The 21,932-nt window shown below is 34.9% G+C and overlaps 1 protein-coding gene across 2 annotated transcripts in view; it reads left to right on the top strand.

The window, feature by feature from the left end:
- The window catches only part of LOC129264450 (mucin-5AC-like), a 31,633-nt gene that overhangs the window by 5,500 nt on the left and 4,201 nt on the right, over positions 1-21,932 (top strand). The window contains exons 4-13 of one of the 2 annotated variants that reach the window (XM_054902326.2): positions 394-579; positions 1,363-1,417; positions 1,921-2,093; positions 2,465-2,501; positions 3,560-3,712; positions 7,969-8,058; positions 11,687-11,771; positions 14,515-14,622; positions 18,055-18,126; positions 21,027-21,125. In XM_054902326.2, the coding sequence (XP_054758301.2) occupies positions 394-579; positions 1,363-1,417; positions 1,921-2,093; positions 2,465-2,501; positions 3,560-3,712; positions 7,969-8,058; positions 11,687-11,771; positions 14,515-14,622; positions 18,055-18,126; positions 21,027-21,125 (1,058 nt within the window). The remainder of the gene's footprint in view (positions 1-393; positions 580-1,362; positions 1,418-1,920; positions 2,094-2,464; positions 2,502-3,559; positions 3,713-7,968; positions 8,059-11,686; positions 11,772-14,514; positions 14,623-18,054; positions 18,127-21,026; positions 21,126-21,932) is intronic. The other variant, XM_064102604.1, reaches the window with a different exon arrangement.

The raw sequence follows: 21,932 nt of genomic DNA, 5'->3' as shown, positions 1-21,932 counted from the left end.
TCCAATGCTGATGCGCACTTTTGCCACAGTGCGCCAATTTGACGCCTGTACCATGGTTAGATACGCTATTTTATTCATGAGTCCACTGTTTGAAGAGTGGACTCATAATTCAGAACAGTGGACTCATGAATAAAATAGCATGGATAACCACAGGCGTCAATTTGGCGCACTGTGACAAAAGCACGCATCAGCATTGGACATTTTTTAATATACGCAGTAAAATTAAGCGTAATTTGATACCTATGATACAAAATTATGATAGTTCGTTATGGTAAAAATAAATTTTAAACCACCTTTTTTAATTCCACTCGATATTTTGATAAGAGCTATATAAAAAAAAATGATGTTCATTATTCTTTTCATCTTCAAATACTCCTATTTTTACTCTGTTAGGTTGATGTTGAGGGGAGTACTTGCAATGCTTGTAAAGTGATGGAACAGCAGAGGGAGATCGCTCTCATGAGAGCAAGAGAACAAATGGAAGCGGAAAAAAAGCGTCAAGAGCAACAAGCTAAACTGGAGAAGGAGCGGGAGAGGCGGCGGGTTCAGTCAGCTCAGCGCAGACAGGAAGCTAAACCGGTAGGACACAGTCATTGCCCATCTGGGCTCACATTCAGTGTGGTGCTTGGATTTATCTTAACTTTTGCCAAGTAGTTTAATTGCAGGCTTTAAAGTTGGATTTAGGGCCAGGGATACTTTTTGAAGGTGCACTTTCAGGCTTGCCAACTACTCCTTTTTGTCTCGCCTGCATAGCAGAGCGAGACTATTATAGGCGCCGTGTTCCTGACGGCGGCGGTAATGTCAACATCAAATCTTAACTTAAGGTTCAGTTTTTGAAATGACATACCTTAGAAAGTATATGGACCTAGTTTATGAAACTTAGTCATAAGGGTAGTCAAGCATTACTGAACATCCTGCCCGAGTTTCAGGTCACATGACAAAGGTAATTGAAGGTCAATGAACTTTGGCAATTTGGGGGGAAAACCGTTGAATTGCCTTCATAATTTTGAAAATTTATGGATATATTTCATGAAATGTGTACATGGTGTTAATCAAGTATCACTGATAATTTTGCACAAGTCTTAGGTTACATGATCAAGGCCATATGTCATATAGGGTCAGTGAATGGAGTATTTTTATTATTCTGTGAATGGCGTTTTTTGTAAATTATTATTTAATAGTCGTTTTCAAAGTCAGCACTGCTGCTACATGTATATTGAATTGCGTAATGCAGGCGAGACTGCCAGAGGTGCTCCACTTGTTGTGATTCTGTTTAAGTTTTGTTCAATTCTGAGAAAATTTAATTTTCCCTTGTTACCAGTACCAGAGTTTATCTTTAACATTGCTCTTTTTTTTCTGCAGACCCCTCCAGTAGTCGAGACAACTTTCAATGAACCTCCCATTGACAAGGAAGCTGGTAAGATCACATTCTGCAAAATCTTCTTGATAAGTTCACTCTCAATGTTTTTCTGAATATTTAATGATATCTTCATGATTGTATATGTTTATTTTTTTCACTTTTAAGCCTTTAACCATGAAAAAAATCCAGCTCACAATAATCTCTGACCTTCAAATTAAAAAAAATATGTATGGTTTGGTGTTCATGTACTTTCCTTTTTTTTAAGAGTCATGTAGTTTGGTCTTGAATACTTGCTGTCAATTTTTAAATGTTTCACCAAGATTAATATGGATGTTAAATGTTAAAATACTATTTACTTTGGGCTATCTATAAAAAAAATACATATGTATATGAGACATGAATGAGAAACATCACAAACAATAGAATTTTCAGGTGTTGCAGACAAAATTCAAATTGACAATGTAGCCAGGATGTCTGCTAACATTTTATTTTCATTATTCGTGAACTTCTGAAGTAAACATGCAAAAACTTTCAAATGAATTTTAAAATTACATGTACAGTCAAGCGGGAGATGCGGCACATGTTTGCTAACACCCAGGCCAATGTAGTGGACATGATATTAGAGACATACGATTTCAACAAGGATGAAGCCAAAACAGCCTTGGGCCTGATGGGACAAAAAGTTGTCAACCAACCTGTGGCTAAGAAAGCTCATCCAAAATCTTCTCCCAAGGTAAGATTTTGTCCGTAGAGTACCACATGTTGTCTTTTAAAACCAACGGTATAACTGGATTATCTTACAATTTATCCAGGCTGATTTGATTCTGTAAATAAATGACTGCCACAGAGATATGACTGGTTTTAATGTACTATAAGCAAAAAACCCATAAAGCAGTTTTCATGATAGGATTTAACCTAACTAGGCCAGGGGAGGGGGGGGGGGGCACCCAGTGCCTCCTAGTTTTATAGATTATACCATGGGCAACATGTGTTCTGATACTTGGCTTGATCACACTGTTTTTGTATTTCTAAAATAATAAGTGAAGAACTTCACCTGTTCCTAGATATAAAGAATAATTCTATTTTATTTCTCTTTCCCCATAGAAAAGTGCCCCCTTGACAGCAATGAAAAAACAAACTGGTAAGTGTTTGAAAACTCCTTTAGATTTAAATAACATCGGCAGTGATATCAATTTTATGACATTGTTGAATAATAAGTATTCATAGTTTGCCATGTCAGGCCATAATTGCACTCTTCAAGTATTTGTGGAAATTAACAGTTTATTTTTGTTTGCAGTACTTATTTGAATTGAGGGAAATAATTGACACATTGTGAACACATGAATTTTTTTTTGAAAATCCTTCTTTTTCTAGCTCATAAATAATGTACAGCACAGAATTAATTGCTTTTAGTATTTTAGATTCTTTTGTAAAAATTTTTAAAAGATTCTTATCCTATTGTGATAAGAAATGCCTATCTGTTCCTTTTTTTTAATCATTGAAGACCCACCTGTGTACTGAATTATTTAAGTAGTTAATTTTTTGCAGTATAATCATTAGAAGTTATTATCAAAGCCCGCATAGTGATTGCACTTTGAAAAAATTCATCTTTTTATTATTGTAATTATTAACAATATTCTGTTATATTGACATTTATTCAAAGAAGAAAAAAAAAGGAATAAAAATGCAAAAGGTGATAATGAATAATTGAAATAGAGGATTGTCACTGAATATCATCATTTTGCCACATCAGTGTTATATTTCACCTTGACCTAAATTGTAGAAAGAAATATTAATTTCGTCGTTCAATTGTGTTAGGCACGGTTCATATGACATTCATTAGACATGAATACCATCTTAGTTTCTGATTTCATTTCTTAATTTCTACTTCTCTTTCATATTATGGCATAAGGACATAAATTGCTGTGTTATGCACTATAAAACAATTTCATATTTTTTATTTTTATTCATTTTAAACTTGTAGATCTATCAATATTTGAATCTTGTGTGTGCAAACCTCCATATCTCACTGAGGTGTTCTGTCTCATTTTTACAGAACCATTTATAAAATTATCTAATCTTGAATATCATTTTTGTTGATAAAGTATAACTACGGTGACAGAAAATTGGAATTAACAAGGCTTTGTCTTACTATCAGAATCACTATGATTTTTTTTTAAATCTGCAAAATAACCACAGTGAAGGCAAATTTGAAGAAGAAATTCCCTAATGTGAGTGAGTTGATGATTGAAATGGCCGTAGATTCAACCAACTATGACGAAGCGAAAGCATCGGCCGTACTCCAAATGCTGAAGAGTGATTCATCCAGCACCCAAAAGGGTGGCGCATCACGTAAGTAATGTGAATTCACCCATTTGGATCAAGTAAATTGCCGCTTGATCACCAATGAACATTTAAAGGGGAATCCAGCCTTGGCCATTAAATGTTGTACAACGCCTACTTAACTTGTTGTACGCGAGCAAATGGGAGGCTGAATGTCAAACATTCGTACCGTTGCACAAAAGACGTACCATCCAAAATGTACCGTTGCACGGCTTAGGAGGTGACGTCACAATACGATTCAATTCATTGCGCTCAGTAAAAATGAAGGTGCAATACGCGTATAGCCTGCTGGCTAAATGCGCAATGCTGCCCGAGGTGTTCGCTTGTGGGATTTTGCTTTTCGCTTTCCATATTTTTGCTCCCTTTTCATAGATTACTGCAGGAAAAACTCTTTGTTTTTACATATTTTCGCTAACTTCCGAGGCGTTGTACAACACAAATAGCAAATATTCTTATTCGTGCAATGGTGCGAGATTTCGCATTCGGTGAAAGAAAGAAACACTCTATTCAACTCGGCTAACGCCTCGTTGAATAGAGCATCTTTCTTTCACCTCATGCGAAATCTCGCACCATCGCACTCATGCCTATTCGCTATTTGTATATTGTGTTGGGAAGGAGAAAAATAAATTAAACGGAATGGTGAAAGTTTGAAAGAAATCGGACAAGCAATAAGAAAGTTATAGCTGCTTTGAAATTGAAATCACTAACACTATGTAGATTTCAAATTGGCAACTGGGTAAGTAAATTATGACAAGGGGCAAGGACAACTTTCTCATAGGCCATGTACTTTATTATCAGGGATTTGTGGTTTTCTCCTAAGTACCCATTCCCCTGGGGAAGTAATCTAAATATAATCCTGGTAGTATATTGTTTTATGTCCTCATGAAAGAAAAATATAATTTGAAATAAAACTTTTGGGAAAAATGACATTTTAGCCATAATATGTATTGGAGTACATGGAAGAGTAGTCCTTGCCTTACATCACTATGACATCCCATATACGGCCAATCTGAAGTCTCCATGAGTATAGTGATTACCAATATTTATAACTTTTAAAAATTCATAACTTTCTTGTTGTTTGTCCAATATTGTTCAAACTTTCACCTATCAACTTGTCTGATTTTTCTTTTCCTAATAAAAACAAGTTTTTATTTGGGTTGGATTCCCCTTTAATGGTGACTAGCATTTCACAAGAAAGGATCACCATTTATTCTTAAAATCACTCTTAACTTACAAACAGCTTAAGAAACGGACCCCAGATCATCCATCTTATCATTTAGTTTTATTGCAATTTATCTTGCTCTTTAATTGGTCTTATTTCTATTGAAGGCAATATCCATTTCATTTAACACTATTTAGTCTGTTTGATTATAGAAACTGTTAATCAATTTTTTTTATTTGACGAAGAGCACAATAATTTGGAGATGAAGTGGAAATTGAGACTATCTGGGTATTAGACTAACTGATAATTGAACTTGATTCAGTGGGTATTAGACCAAACAACAATTAGACTAAATTGTGAGTAGACCAACTGCATGTAGACGGAGTGTACATGTAAACCTTCAGGGGTCCCGTTGCAGAAAGAATTGCAAGCAAACACATCTCTAAATATCAAACGCAACTTTATTTTCAACCAATGAACTGCATGCATTTGGGACTTCTGTTTCTGTTTATGGTAACTCCCGCAGGAACTCGGCAGGACAGCATTTTGCTGGTAAACGCCAAGCTGGTATATAACCAATTACCTAGGAAACATTTTACGTCTAGGTTTATCAGTCATAGTGGCTGACGTTATAGACGACAGATATCACTCTCGGGCCTTTTTCATCAAAGTGGCGACAATGGCAGAGTTGGGATTCAAACTCACAACCTTGCGATTATGAGTCCAATGCTCTAACCACTGGACCACACGACTTGTGATTGATATTTTGACTTGTGTTAAAACGCAACTCTTTCTTCAACCGGTACCAGGTCATTAGGATTTTGGTTCTGAAGTACTACCATTTCATTGTAATTTTCTTGAAATACCTCATAAAATGTCTTATAAGGTACTGCAGGAAATACATTTTGAGATGTGGTAATTCTACTGCAATAATAATGTTTGCATTATCACTGAAAAATCAAACATAGTGACATTGGAAGGAGAGATTTGTTGAAAGATTTTCTACAAGAATAAAGTTGACATTCATACCTCTTTCTAAACAGGGTTCCCACAGTCATGGAAAATCCTGGAAAAATTTGTGGTCATGGAAAGTCAGGGAAAAGTCAGGGAATTTGGAAAATTTGCGAAAAGTCATGGAATTGCATTTACCTCTTGGCTACGGCAGCTTTCCAGTTTGTCATGTCTCGCAACTCTCACACTCTGCTATTATAATTGGTGTTCATGATTTCTATTTTTTCCTGGTTTTGTGACATCCCAAATTCTACATAACTACCGGGACGTTGCGGGAAGTCATGGAAAGCGGCAATTTAGTCATGTGAAAGTTATGGAATTCTGTTTTCAAATTTCTGTGGGAACCGTGTAAAAGGGAGAAAACAAAGGGTACAAGTTAATACTGTTGTCTACTCTCCCCCCCCCCCCCTCACTCTTGCAAAGTTCTTGTAGCTTATCTTCACAATATATTAGTGATTTTGTATTAATTAGCAAGGAAGAATTATTTTTGCTGCATGTTCTGATGATATTCTATCATTTTTACTCTTGCTGAAAATGCTTTTATATCTGCCTTGACTTGGAGATAAAGAGCCAAATAACTGTACTTCTATTCGACTCAGCTTTTTTTGTTATGATTTAATGTGAGCATATGTGAATAATTTTGCTCCTCATGAGTAGTAAGTATTGTTGAGCCAGACTAGAAGGAAAGGATCTGTTGATTCTGTTTAGCATTCTTTTGTTCTGTTCTTGTAATGTTACATGTATGTGCCAAGTATGCTTGAATATTGATTTATTTTTAAAATCAGTTCTAAATTGTATTCAACTGGATCTGTTTGAATCTACACATAGTTTAATCACTCCCCTCTCTTTTTTTTCTTTGGCAAATCTATGCTAGCATTGCTATTAAGCAAAAGAAAAAAAATTATTTCAATGAAATGGCATTTTTTTTAATAAGAGGATAAAACCATTTGTTTGCTTATAATTTATATGGGATTTTATTATTTGCAATTGATTGAGGGGGTAGGTATGTGTCTCACATTCTGACAACTGGGGGTGTTACATGAAAATTTTGCAATTGATAGCAAATTTCTCTTGCAATTTGGCAATTGATAGATCAATTCCAACTGTATCAAATACCTTTGGGCTATTCCACGGTTTCTCACGTTACATTTGGAGACACCTTGACTCATACTTTGAGCTGTAACTCCATTATTATTGATAGGAACTAAACATCTCTTTATCACAACATAGTACGCAGTCTGACTATCCTTTGTATAAAAACAAAACTTGGGAAATTTCATTATGCTCCTGGCAAATCTTTGAAATGTGTCAGTTACTCATGTTACATGATTTGGACATGCATAAAATGAAAAGTGGACATAAGTGAAAAGTGTCCTCATGCAAGGCTTTTATGAAAGTTGATTATATCCATTTCAAAGAAGTATATTAGGGAGACAAATTTGTATATAATAAAAAAAAAAAAGAACACATGGTTTTTACTAGGGGTGCAGATAAAGTGGTTACTCACGTTACGGTTCAGATGGGCTATATGTACAAAGACACATTGAGCTCATGTCCACCAAGATCCAGATCAGCTATTAAGTGCCACTTTGCAATCAAATGGAGGATATATGATCAATTTGCGGACCTAAAAATAGACTTGCAAGTGATAGATGCATTAATTTCTCTTAAGTGTCAAACATTGTGTATAGTCCCACATGTCTGATTCGGTGATTAGTTTTGATTCTCATGTAAGAAGACATTTCAGATCAAATTTATTTGTTGTCTCTAGATCCATTTGTACTTACAACGGTGAGTTTTAACTTTTAACCATAAAAATTGACCTGAGGCCTGTTGCATAAATTTTTTTACCTGAGAAAACTGTGGTAAAAACTGAAAACTAATGTTAGTCTGCTTTCTGCCATTGACTTTAACACAGGGCAAAAACTCCGGTAAAAACAACCTGAGTTTTCTCAGGTAAAAAGTTTTATGCAACGGCCCCTGAATTTGAGAAAGAGCAAAAAATAAAGGTGTGGTAAATGTCCTTATGGCATTGCCTTTATTAATTTGCTATTCCTGGTTTTGTCACACACTGTGTGTTGCCAATTTACAGAGATTGGAGGAGTGATCACAGGCCAGATTGAAGTTACTTTCCCCAAGACATCGACCACCAATAGTGTCACGACGGAACAAGCCGACTCAAGCAAGTCTCATTGCTTACTTGTGTCCTCTGTGTTTGTTAGAAGCAGAAGGGCATTTAGTCACTAACGTCCTTCTAGCTATTGGTTTATATCTGACCTGCCACCACACACATGTATCCTATCAACTTTTTTTAATTGAATGTCTTCTGAAGCAGATAGATATTCATTATTTTTATTATGATGTAAACTGCAGAGTTTTTATTGATTAGCAAAGATGTTAAATGCAAAATCCTTTTTATCCATGGAGTGGATATTGATTCTTGTTATCATGATTGCATACTGCAGAGTTTTGTTTTATTAGCAAAGATGTTAAATGCAAAGTCCTTTTTATCATTGGAGTAGATATTGATTATTTTAATTATGATTGCAGATGGCAGTGTTCTGTGTTTGTCTGTGTATATACACTTTCCAGACCATAAAGTAAATTGCATAGCCATATCTACTATATGAACATACTATGTAGTATATAAACCGGGAAATTTGCATAATTCGACCTTCCATAAGTCAAATATCTACCCAAGTCAAAGCCAATTTTTAGACCAGTTTATGCCAAAAATAGTTGAATTTCTCTGAAGTCGAACAAATTTCTGTAACCCCACAGGCAATGTTACATGTAACCATAGTCTCAGATTATTTGTGAAATAAAAATGTAACTGGTGGATATCACTTAAGTTGTGTTTTATCTGGCGTCAAATTGCGAATTGAATATTCTTTGCTTACAAACAAAGGAATTCCAATAGATAGGCATGTATGTGATGGCTGATCAGATAGTGGACAGCGTAGTGAGCAAAAAGTGTTGAAATTGTTCCCTTTAACATAGTTTGACTTTTGTTATTACCAACAGTGTTGTCACCACTGTGTAAACCTTCTTCATCTCTTGTGTAGTAGGCTTAGCTTGCATTATCATCATCGTCGTCATCATCATCATTATCATCATCATGTGACTAACCCTTGCATCATGCATCTAATTGTTGCTATGGTGATAGCTAATGGAAGAAAGTTTCTTTGAGCTACTTTTTCTCTAATGAGAATGTTCTAAAGTATCCTCTTGATAACAGCAGTTTTCCTAAAGCTACAGATTTGTGTGGAATGACTCAGTTATGTCAAAGATTTGATTTGAATGTGAGAGCTGAGAGAGATTTTTTAATGAATACAATAGCATTATCTTTTGATTTTATTAGGTCTTTTCTTATTTTTTGTCATCAATTTAGAAAGGAATTTTTATGATTTGGTGGGGGGGATGTTTTTTTCAATGTGACGACTTTGGTCAAGATTAAACGGCATGTAGCTATCAGTAAGGACAATAGACACCAGATCCAAGTGTGGACAAACTCCTGTGCCACAATCACATAAAAAAAAAAACGATCAAAGCGATTGCATTATTTCCAGTATTACATGAAATCAATCAGTGTGGAGTTGGTTAAGATCAGGGCCTGTCTTGCAAAGAGTTATGATTTATCAAATCAACCACAACTATGGAAAACCAGCAATGTCATCATCTAAAAAGCATGTTCCTCATGTTTTCTAGATTTGTTGTATATTCATACATTGAAAGTTTTCTTGAAAATTCAGTGTGATCCTCTTTGTATACACGTAGGACATTGTGCAAATTTTCTTTGATAAAAATTATGACATTGATGGATTTCCATATAGTTGAGGTTAATTAGATCAATCGTAATTCTATGTAAGACGGAGCCCAGCAGTAGTTATTGTAAGGTTCTAACAACTACATGTATGTCAAAGGTTACAGTCATTATTTGAAAGACAGGTACTTCAAAACCTTAAGCAAGTTTCTAGAGTGGTTGATGTATGTAATATATTGAGATAAGAAATGTTTTTAAAATATGCAACCCCTCTAGCTTTACTATATTGCTTCTGTAGAAAAGGGGTCAGTGTAAATAGGTACTTAATTCCCTGGCAAACTTGGAGACGAATGTAAGCAGTAATCAGAACAGAACATAAATAGCATATTATATATCCTTCAAAGTAAAACTTTTGGGGGAAAATAATTCCAGCCATTTTGTGTGTGGAAGAGAACATTGATTACAAATGTTTAGGAGGTCATGACGTCTGATAGTGTAGATTGGCCTTTTATATTTGGTTTGGATTTCCAGTTAATATATTGAATAACATAACTTGAAATTGAGTAAAACAAAAACAAAAAACAAAAAACCCACTGCAGCCCCACTAGTGTTAACAATTTATGCTGACAAATAAGCGTAATAACTAGGCCAGTATACAGTGGTTAGACATGATGTGTTATGTAATGCAAGACTGTATGATGATTACAGGTTACACATGTTACTGTATACTGATCATCTAATGCAAAATATTGCATATAGATGTTGAAGACACCTTTAGAGGATGGCTCTATTACAGATGTTTTTTTCTCAGATAAGATTTTTTTGCATTTTATGAAACTAAATTATTAATTGAGATGCTATTTCCCTGAGATGCCATTATTTCCCTGAAATAAGACATTTTGATGTCAAATCTTTTGCAGAAACTTAGTTTCAAGCATTTCAAACATTAATGCTTATTGAATAATGTCAAACTTAAATTGAATCTTTTGTTATTTGCCTCTTTTTTTCTCTTTAAAAATGATAGGAACCTAAAATGTATTTCAGATGAATTTATAATCTGTTTCAAGTTTAATGATCTTAAAACAAGCATTCTAATTTTCAATAGTTGTAGTTTTACTCCAGTCTTTGTGTTATACTTTGGCTTTAATATTTCATTTATGTATCTATTTAATGAAATTCTGCTATTGCATGACACAAACTCTTCTAGAGAAATTATTGCTTAGTTTGTTGTTGTGATTTACCGTGTTTTTGCATGCCTCTTAAAATTCTGCTTGAGTGTTTTGTCTATTTCTATTGAACTTTTCTGTCCTTCCCAAATTGTATCTGTTTCTTAAACTTGAAAGCATGTTAAGAAGCCATTTTAATTGCTTTAATATATCGGTCTGTGAAAGATTGATGTTTGAGAGTCTTTTCGATTGCTACTCTATCTTCTATCTAAGAATAACAGGAACTTTTTTTAAATTCATATCTATGACTGATTTCAGGGAATAATTTTCCCGGTATCGCAATTTGTATAGCATATTTTTACATAGGACTGTACATTACTTAGTTGAGAGCTTTTCACTTAAATGACCAAAATGCTATTCAAATTTGTAAAGCAAAATTATTCCCTGGATTTATAAAGTATAATAGGGGTGAACATTTTCCCTGCTCAGGCACTCTCCAGTTACTGTATATTAAAAGTGCAGAGCCCTGTTCCAGGAATAGTAACTTTGCCACCCAGTGGTGATTCGCTGTTTAGCATCACTACCATAGAAGTTACATTAAGTGCCAAAGTTGTGATAAAAGTAACATCTAATGCATCAAGGACCCATGACCAGTGAAATTCTGTACTTCTTTCACATTTCAGATATCCCTGTAAAGGCCTACCAATAACTACATATGTGATATATTTGCCTTTTCATAGCCTGAAATATGTTATAAAATTCTTATTTTATTGAATTCATGTTTATTTTAGCCATTTATCTCCATTTCAGTCTTTTATCTCTGCAACTCAAGGGATAGACAAAGTCTTAAGATAACTTTTTTTTAAAATCTATTTAATCAGGTAAAGTAGTGACTTTCCCTGAGTCTAGGCCCTCGTCAAGCACCAGTACTGTTACATCCAGGAGTACTACAGCTCCCTCTACATCGTAAGTAAAGACAATAATCATTTTAATTAAATTTCCCTAGTTTTATCGAGATAATCTTTTGATTGATTTAATGTCATGCATTAGTAGATCAGATCAGAAAAAACTTGATTTTGGAGTTAATTACATGAATGTCAATATTCTTTTGCCAAGAATGTCATCGTTGCCATGTTACTAAAGCTATGTACAGCATTTTCTAAGCTGCCCCCCCCCCCAACCAAAAAACCAAAACATGTGAGGTTATAACACCCCAGGAAGGATATGTTTCCGCTAAATTACATGATAGATTGAAAAATACTTTGAATTTTATTTGAATTGAATTTTATTTCTTATTTGAAGGATTCTCTGAAATATTTCAGGGGGATTTGAATTATGAGTGAATAAGAGGCTGGGCCCCGTAACACAAAGGTTAGCGATTAATCGCTAATTTGAAAGAGCAATTCTGATTGGTTCCTAGTCTGTCTAGTGAGCAAAGTGCATATGCAACAATGAATTTGATAGGCCATTTCATTTAGCGATTAATCGTTAACCATTGCGTTACGGACCAAGGTCTTGATATTGTAGGTGATTTCATGTGTACATTCATAACATTCATAGAAGATGTCTTGCTGGTGTTAAGATATGATTGTATGCTTGCTTTGAAATCCATTATTATACCTGCCAACTATTCCGATTTTGGCAGAATTTTTCTGATTTTTGAACTCCAATTCCGATTTTTGGGGTAAGTCAGTATTGTGTGGAATAAAACAGCAGTGTGTGATTGTGTACTGATATTATCCAGGCTAGTTCTTGAAAAGATGGTGTAGAATTTAGATCTTGACTTAATTTCTTGAACTTACTTGCATCAAAGTTTATCTTACAGTCACACACACACACACATATCCACACTCACCGGAGCAGGGGAAGGGGGGGAGGAGGCGCCCCCACTCAGGCGCTCAGTGCCCTCATAGCTTTGATACTGAGTTTTTATTATCAAAGGTTGGCAGGTATGCATTATACACCAGTATGATGGGAATATACAACGTGAGAAAGAGAACTCCTACTATGGTCATGGTTTGAGTTTCACATTTTCTGTGATAAAGGGGAGCGATTTGACCAGCACTGTGGTATCTCATTGACAAAATGTTTGTTAGTCAAAAACCTTCTGATAATCCATGTATCTAGTAATACAGAGAATAATTCAGCCTATTTGTATATACAACTAAATCTTTTTGAGAGGAAAAATACTGGTTTAGCGACTTGATTACACCATTATTGTAGTTTTATATGAAGATTAATGTAATTGTATGTTGTCATTCAAGAGGGCAAGACTACATGTGCACTACTGAGAATGTGGCATTACAGGTTAGAAACCTGTCCAGATATCTGTAGTTGAGGACTTGGAGTGGTTCGTAACAAGAATGCTAGTACATAGTTGTTTTAAGATCATCTTCATGAATTGATTTTTGTCTCACCTGCATAGCAGAGTGAGACTATAGGCGCCGCTTTTCCGACGGCGACGGCGGCGGCGGCGTCAACACCAAATCTTAACCTGAGGTTAAGTTTTTGAAATGACAGCATAACTTAGAAAGTATATGGACCTAGTTCATGAAACTTGGCCATAAGGTTAATCAAGTATTACTGAACATCCTGCCTGAGTTTCATGTCACATGACCAAGGTCAAAGGTCATTTAGGGTCAATGAACTTAGACCATGTTGGGGGAATCAACATCAAAATCTTAACCTAAGGTTAAGTTTTTGAAATGTCATCATAACTTAGAAAATATATGGACCTAGTTCATGAAACTTATACATAAGGTTAATCAAGTATCACTGAACATCCTGCATGAGTTTCACATCACATGACCAAGGTCAAAGGTCATTTAGGGTCAATGAACTTTGGCCGAATTGGGGGTATCTGTTGAATTACCATCATAACTTTGAAAGTTTATGGATCTGATTCATGAAACTTGGACATAATAGTAATCAAGTATTACTGAACATCCTGTGCAAGTTTCAGGTCACATGATCAAGGTCAAAGGTCATTTAGGGTCAATGAACTTTGGCCAAATTGGGGTATTTGTTGAATTACAGCCATAAATTTGAAAGTGTGTTGGTCTAGTTCATAAAACTTGGACATAATAGTAATCAAGTATCACTGAACATCCTGTGCGAGTTTCCGGTCACATGATCAAGGTCAAAGGTCATGTAAGGTCAAAGAACTTTGGCCACGTTGGGGGTATTTGTTGAATTGCCATCATATCTCTATAAGTGTATTGGTCTAGTTCATAAAACGTGGAAATAAGAGTAACCAAGTATCACTGAACATCTTGTGCGAGTTATAGTAGTTTTCAAAATCAGCACTGCTGCTATATTGAATCGCGTGATGCAGGTGAGACGGCCAGAGGCATTCCACTTGTTATAAAACGGCGCTGGCTTGCTATCAAAGAATATACTTCCCTATACTACAGTTACGGTGAAATTTTTGTTAAAAAACAAAGATAAGGAAATTATCCATTAATGTACATCGGTGCTTGCATAGCGCAGATCACTTACCTAGGTGTTTCTATGCTTATCAGATGCATGTATAGAAGGCAAGTTTTTTTATGATGCTGTCTGAGTGTGAACTTAAAAATTTTCTGAAGGATTTCTCCAAACAGTGCATGTTAGTAAATGATTTATGCAGGTTTAATGTGAATAATTGTCTCGAGATTTAGCTTGTATTCTTATGATTTTATATTTGTTTTTGTACTATGCATGATTCCAGGGATTCTCAGAAGCGCCCTACAACAAGTGCAGCAGTGAGTTCACCCAGTAAGAAATTAACTGCAGCTGCAAGCAGCTCCATGGCCATTAAGAAACCGGCAGCCTCCAAGTAAGTTACATTTTAAGATAAATTGTCTGCATTTTACAAGACATTTGGGTAAGTTGCACCCTAATTGAGACACCACTCATTCTTGCTAATCCTGAGATATTTGGTCCACCACAGTGTACTCAGTACTTTGCATTCTTTATAGTGTTTCTCTTTCACTGTGATAACCAACCACATTTTAATACTACAGAATACAGATCTCCTTTGGTTTTACTGCTTGCTTTCTTGATTAATCTTTATTCTTCCCTGCGATTGGAATTCATCATCCTTGGAGAAAGATGTCTTAAATTTTTCAATTCTTACAGTGCATGCTATGTCCAAGGAAATAGTGGTGGACCAACAAGCCTCCCATGACAATGAACATTGGCAGCGCTTGTATTGGGAAAGGCACAAAGTGAATGTAATTCGAATATTAGGGCTATCTATGTGTGAGTGGTGGATCACGGGAGTGTTTCTTTTGGCAAATAGTGATTTTCAGTTTTATTTGTTCTGGCCAATCAGATGCAATGTCATGTGTTCACATTTGTTTATTTTTATTTATTTATTTATTTATCTAATTTTTATTTTTTTAATGTTTATTAATGTATTTATTTTTTAATGTTTTTAAATTAATCAATTAATTAATTTATTTATTTATTATTTAATTATTGCGTAATTTATTCATTTATTCATTTTTCTGATCTTTATACAGGGTGGCAACAAATTGCAGTAATAATAAACAAGTAATGAAAAATATATTATTATTATTATTATTATTATTTTATTCGGCATAATCAAATACATAAACAACATATACAAACAATAGGAATAGGAGAGTCACATGGATGCCGGGAAAGGAAAAAGATTAACTAAATAACTATAACCCGAAGGTCTTCCTTTCCAATCCATGTGACTTTACAAAGATAACATACATACATGTACTACAAAATAGTAAAATACAACTATATAGTTGTTGAAGATGACAACAAATTAAATTAGAATCAAATCAAGAATTAAAAAGAAGAAGTGTCAACCTGGGTAGAAGTAGAGCTCACGAGAAAAAAAATTTATTTCAAATAATAATTAAATGTGAGCACCTGCCCAGATTGACACAATCTGAATGAAGAGGGCGCTGTGCAATAAATGATTTAGCATGCATGTATACAAAATGATTGGCATATAAATTAAGTTTGATTAGACCCTATACATGTAGGCTGAAAAGCCAACATTATGATTGAGACAAGAGATTACTGGTCCCCCCCCCCCCTATGACATAGTAATAAACAATTTCTACATAAATTATACAGAAGAATATAAACATGTATGAAATAATTATTATTGGCAACCTTGTTAAATATACTCATGTGATATTCAACTTTGACGATTTTAATTAAACTTTTGAATTTTGATTTTTTTTTTAACTAACGTAGAATGATATGAAGTAAATTTGAAAGAAAAATCATAAACCAAATTATCCAAAAAGTAAACCTTGTTTGAAAAAAATGACATATGAATGGTTTCTTTTTAAATGTTGAATATGCATGTTTACTCAAGGAATTCATTTACACCTCATCTGCAGTTAGTAAAGATTTAAGAGTGTGTTTAACACTTTGTAAAGTAGGTGACATTTCAAGAGAACTTTTAAGTTGGTTCCATACTGTAATTCCTGACATTATAGGAGTATGTACATGTATGTGCTTATATTGCATTAATTTAGGGTTGCAGAATGTCTTGTACTGTGATCATGTAGTGAGATGACATGATTTAAATTATTTTTTCAGTGTGTTAATGCCATGGCATGCATTGATTTATACATCATCACTGCATGTCCAAACAGGAAACGTGTCTGATTAGAGATCCAACCTATTCTTAAAAAACATACATGTATCTTTTGAAGAAACATCAACTCTTCCCAACACTATACTTGCAGCTCGTTTTTTTTTTTTTTACCTTGTCTTATTTGATAGTTTGTCTTTGAAATCTCTCTGACATGATAGCCTTTTATGGCAAAGAGTGTGTCCACAAAGGAACAGGTACAAAGGTTAGGTCTCATGTGTATTAAGTCACTTTTGTGGTACAGCTTTTCTGATGATTGTAATATACAGTCCTGTTGAGGAAGTTGTTTGCTGAAGTGAACGATCATGAAATCAAGGAATCGCCTTTCTACTTCCTGCCTTTTATTTTTATTTGTCTCAATTTGGGAAAATTGTGTAAATATTGCGGACAGAGAGAAGAGTCTCCTGACCTGACTTGAATAAAATGTCTTTTTAGAGAGCTGTCCTTGTAGTGGAGTATTGCTTAGCTATGGATGGACTTTGACTACATGTACATGTACAAGGTAGATTTATACAAGTACTGCATAGAAAGTATGGTACATAGACTGGTAATAATCACTGGTATTAATGATAATAATAATAGGCATTTGTATTGCGCCATCTATCTAGAAACAATCTATTCCGAGGAGCATTGATATTTATTATTATTACCACGGCTTTAGCTCAAGCTGCCTTTCAGCGCTCGTGCATTCAAGTACTGCATAGAAAGTATGATACATAGACTGGTATTATCAAGAGAAAGTGTGATATTTGATAAGAGGAGATGTGTGTGGCAGATATCAGTGTATTTTAGTTTGATATGTTAATGCTGTGTCTGAATATGTCTGAATAGTGATCAATTCATTATGATTGATGAACATACTGACAATGATATCATATGCCGTCATTTTAATTACATTTGGGTTCCCTCCCCTCCCCAATCAGTGCTAGTTATGTTTTTCTCATTCTCTTTATTATCAACAAACTTCTGATTAAAGTTATACCAGTGACCAGTAGACAATACTGCAGAGTGGCCCACCATTGTGCTCAAACCTTATAGCCTGTGAAATTGTATCTATCCTGGTTAGGTTAGGTTGGTCACTCGAAACAGCCTCTACCCCCTCCCTCCTTTTCATATTTGTTTGCTTGCTACATTTTTTAATTCATTTAAAGGGGAGCTCTGGGCTGAAAATAATTAGAAATTGAAATTGTATGTTAAAAAAATGATATGTACTAAAGTATGATTGTCTCCCTTGTAACAAAGTAAGTTGCAGCAAAGATTATCTTACACATTGCATCAGATGTCAATCCAAGTTTTGTTCATTCTTGGTGGACAATATTTGAATAAGTATAATATCATATAATACAAAAGAACAAGGGGAATGTGACATCATCAGCTTGCTCATTGCATAATGCATAATATTAAGATGTCATAACTTAATTATTTTTTGTCCAATTTTGATGAAATTTTCAGTGTTTTATTTGTCTGATTTTACTTTATCTGTTTAAATAATATTTTCAGCCTGGAGTACACTTTTAATGAAATTTGTTGGTAGCATGCTTTTGCAATTTTTTGAAAGAATTGTTATCACATTTCCTGCTGGAAGGCGATTTATCTAACTAAATGTTTATTTCATTTCAGATCTGCAATGCCCTCCAAGAAGACACTCAGTGGTCCCAAGAAACAAGCTCATTCTTCACCAGTGAAATCAAAGTAAGAATAATGTTATTACAAATAAAATTTGTGCCTTAATTTCTCTTCTGTTGACCCCTTTTATATACCGGTATGTAAATAAACATATAAACATGAATAAAAACATTTAAAAATTAACATGAAAACCCATATTTTATTGTTCGAAATATAAATCTGAAATAGAAATACTCCGAAAATTCATTTTGCCAAAGTGATCATGGGCCCATCTGTTAACGTTTTTTTGTCTGATGCGGCCGGGGTTTGAACTCCTGACCTCCCGGTTGTGAGATGGATGCTTTACCAACTAAGCCAACGCACCGCTCATGCGGAGGTCCTGTAGCATGAAATTAATTACCAGGTTAATTTTGACGTCAGTGCTCAGGAGCCAGTCACCAAGTGCTGGAAACAGTAGCTTTAACTGAAGACAGGATGTTAAATTTGGTGACACGACATTTGCTCCGCCGCCGACAATTGCTCCGGGCTTTATTTTGTATAAGATATAGGGATCAGGGAAAAAAATAATTTTTTTTTTCAGGGGCTCCATTTTAAATTTTTTGTCAAATTTCGGGGGCTCCATTTCTACCTTTTGGGGGCTACTATTTGCATTGCGGGGGCTCTTTTTGAATGCTACTTTTTTGTATTTTTAGGAATACCTGTTCACTCATTAATGAATTATTACTTTTTGTTTAATATAAATTGTATGATTTTTTTAAGTTATTTTTTTCATGCTTAGAATCTTGGGTGTGTGGGTGTGTGTGTGTGTGTGGGTGTGACTGTGAGTTGGACTTGGATATAAATGAATTCAATATCTAATTTCTACTCCGTCTATTCCTGTACTTGGCCATGTACATGTAATAAAGGCCCACATACCATAACTTTTCGTGAAGTTCTTTGAAAACGCAGATCTCCATGAAAATTGCATTTCTCTATGGGGGAGTCTAAATTTGGTGAGAATGTATTCATTAAGAACTTAAATATACATGACAATGAAGAAATCATCAAACATTATTGGCAGTTTTGAATAATATACCTGAAATGTAAACTCTGTCTGAAAAAGAAAATCACCATCATTGAGGCCCTTACTGAGCGAATTGTCCCCCAGAGATCTGGCAGAGAGACAGAGCTCAGACTGGCTAGCTAATACAAGTGCCAATGCGTGCGCCTGCCGCCGGCCTTGTAAAATAGATGGAGCTTTGTTTGATGATTTATTGTCTGATATTTACCACATCCCTGAGAAAAATAAAACAAATGATTTTTAAGTTATAATTAATAAATAAGGTAAGTTATTTTGGATGTTAATAGGCCGTTTTGAAAAGCAAAGCCGAATGACAACTCACCAATGATAGGTTACTAGACTCTGGGATTTATTTCCTGTGTAATTCGAATTATTTTATCACAGAATTGTGATATCTGGAGGGGAAACATGTGCATTAGAAATTGCACATGGTGGTAGTCATAATGGACCCCTATACATGCAACTGTTTCCCGACCGTCGCGTTGATTTTTTTCCATACCTGGTACCATGTGTGTGGAAATACGTGGTACAGAAAAAAAGACGCAACTTCGGAATTTGAAACTGTGCTCCTCGCTATTTTCAAGGCTTATTCATGATTTCGAGTGTGGATTTTGATGATTTTTAAATGGTAAGCGGAGCTCGAGCATATCTATGGCGCTAGTGGGTCGTTGAGTTGTTATCACTCGGCAATAATTTCGGGGGCAACATTCAGATTTTATGTCGCCCCTGAAAGCATGATTTTGGCTGATTTCGAGGGCGACTTTAGGCATTTCCGGGGCGAATTCGCCCGCCGCCCCCGTGTATTTTTTTCACTGATAGGGATAGGGTTGCAATTAGGGTTTTATGTTAGATTTAGGGTTAGGTTTAGAATAGGGTATAGTATTTAACCCAGGGATGAAGTTGGTCATTCGAATAGTGTATTGAATTTACAGTGGAGCAGTTGTCGCCGGAGCAAATGTCATGGAACCATTAGATTTTACCAGCCACTCAAAACCAACAATAAGTATATCTCAGGAAGGTTCTTTGTAAATAGCCCCAAAAATATCATTAAGTTAATAATCTGAAAGGGTATTTCTCCTTTTTTATTGTGTCAAAATTTTACTTTGTAAATTTAAGTAAAAGATGAAATACTATTGACACCATTTTTTTTTGCGGGGGGGGGGGGGACAGCTTGGAAATTTTACAGAGATTGCCCATTGTACACATCGCATGCTTTAGTATATCCTGACATTCAAACCTCATTTTCTCCTTGTTCTCTGGAGCTTTCATCAGTGAATTCCTTCTATATTCAATCAAGTACTGGTGTGGATTGTTGTTTGTAAATTTTATACATCATTTATAGCATAGGATGTGCTTTTTTCAAGCACTACAAAAATCACAAAAATAATTTAGTGAAACTATTAATGGTTTCAAGGGAGCACGTCACTAGTAGTTAGGGTAGGAAATTATTTTCATTTTTTTTAAGGAGCTATCTTTTTCACGACATTGGGGCGATTGCAGAATTTCGGGGGCTATTTATTTCATTTTAAGGGCTACTTTTTAGGGGCAACAAGCATTTATGCAGTAGACCTTAAATGCAAATATCATTCTGCTATAATATTGAATACTGTTTGTGACAGATCTTGGGGCGACTCTGAAAAGAATGGTCGCCCCCAAAGCATGCATTTTGGGGGGAATTTAGGGGCTATTAGAGCTCTCATGAGGGCGAAATCGCCCGTCGCTCTCATTTATTTCCTACGCTGCTAATGGCTCACTTTTAACCAGGCAGCTTAATAAGAATTTGAGTTTAAGATGCCCTTTTTGATGTGTGTTTTACATACTCTTATTGTTATTATTATCATTTGAATTATTAGAATTACTTACATTCATGTATTCATGTTTGATAACATTTCTTCTTTCATTTCAGTTATCCTGTATATAGCCCACCATCATCTCACACCAGTACCACCGGAGCTAAGGGACCAGACCAATCATCGGTCCAAGGACCTGATAGAAACAATCTCCTGTGAGTTCAATTTCTTCATGTCTTTTTCTTGTAGGGGCAGGGATTTTCTGTTTACCGATAAATCAAAACGGAAAATCTGTGTTGGTTCTTTACTTTTCATGATTTTGCTGTGTACATTTTCTATAACAAATCCGAATTTCCATTTTAAATCAAGTTTGAAATGAAATTGCAGGTGAGACTCGTGGTTCATGAACCACCTTGTTTTAAATAGAAAATCACTGTCCCTATTCATTAAAATAAGTAAATATTTAGATTTTATGTGAATGATTTGTAGCAAGCAATTGAGTTTCAAAAGAGTTTTTGTTTATTTTTTCTTATTATTTTGTTGTCCTGTTATTTGTGGCTAATGAATACAAGGACGCGAACAGCAAGGGTTATTAAGATTGTTTGGGAGTAGAGTATCTGTGAAAATTGAGGGGAACAAAATCTCTCCATGATTACATTGATTACATTTACACCGTAAAAGTTCTGTCACCAGCTAATGTACGAGTTAATTAATATGTGAGGCGAAGGTGATCACTGGCCGACCTAAGTGCTCTAGTTGGTGTATACAGATTCAAGCAGTTTAATACTTAAATACTGTGGAGCCTGTTTATTCAGTGTTTTGTAGACAATCAAGAGTAATTTGAACGTAATTCTCTGTTTAAAAGGAAGCCAGTAAAGAGAATCAAAGAGTGGTTGGGAAGGTTGATCTCGGGAAACCTTTAAAATTAATTGTGCTGCCCAATTTTGTAGTCATTGAATACGGATTTATTGATTAGAGGGAATTGTAGAAAGGAGCCCATTGCAATAATCAATACAAGACAG

This window comes from Lytechinus pictus, chromosome 7, assembly GCF_037042905.1.
Source record: "Lytechinus pictus isolate F3 Inbred chromosome 7, Lp3.0, whole genome shotgun sequence".
Lineage (NCBI taxonomy): Eukaryota > Metazoa > Echinodermata > Echinoidea > Temnopleuroida > Toxopneustidae > Lytechinus > Lytechinus pictus.
This window is presented reverse-complemented; position numbering and strand designations above follow the sequence as displayed.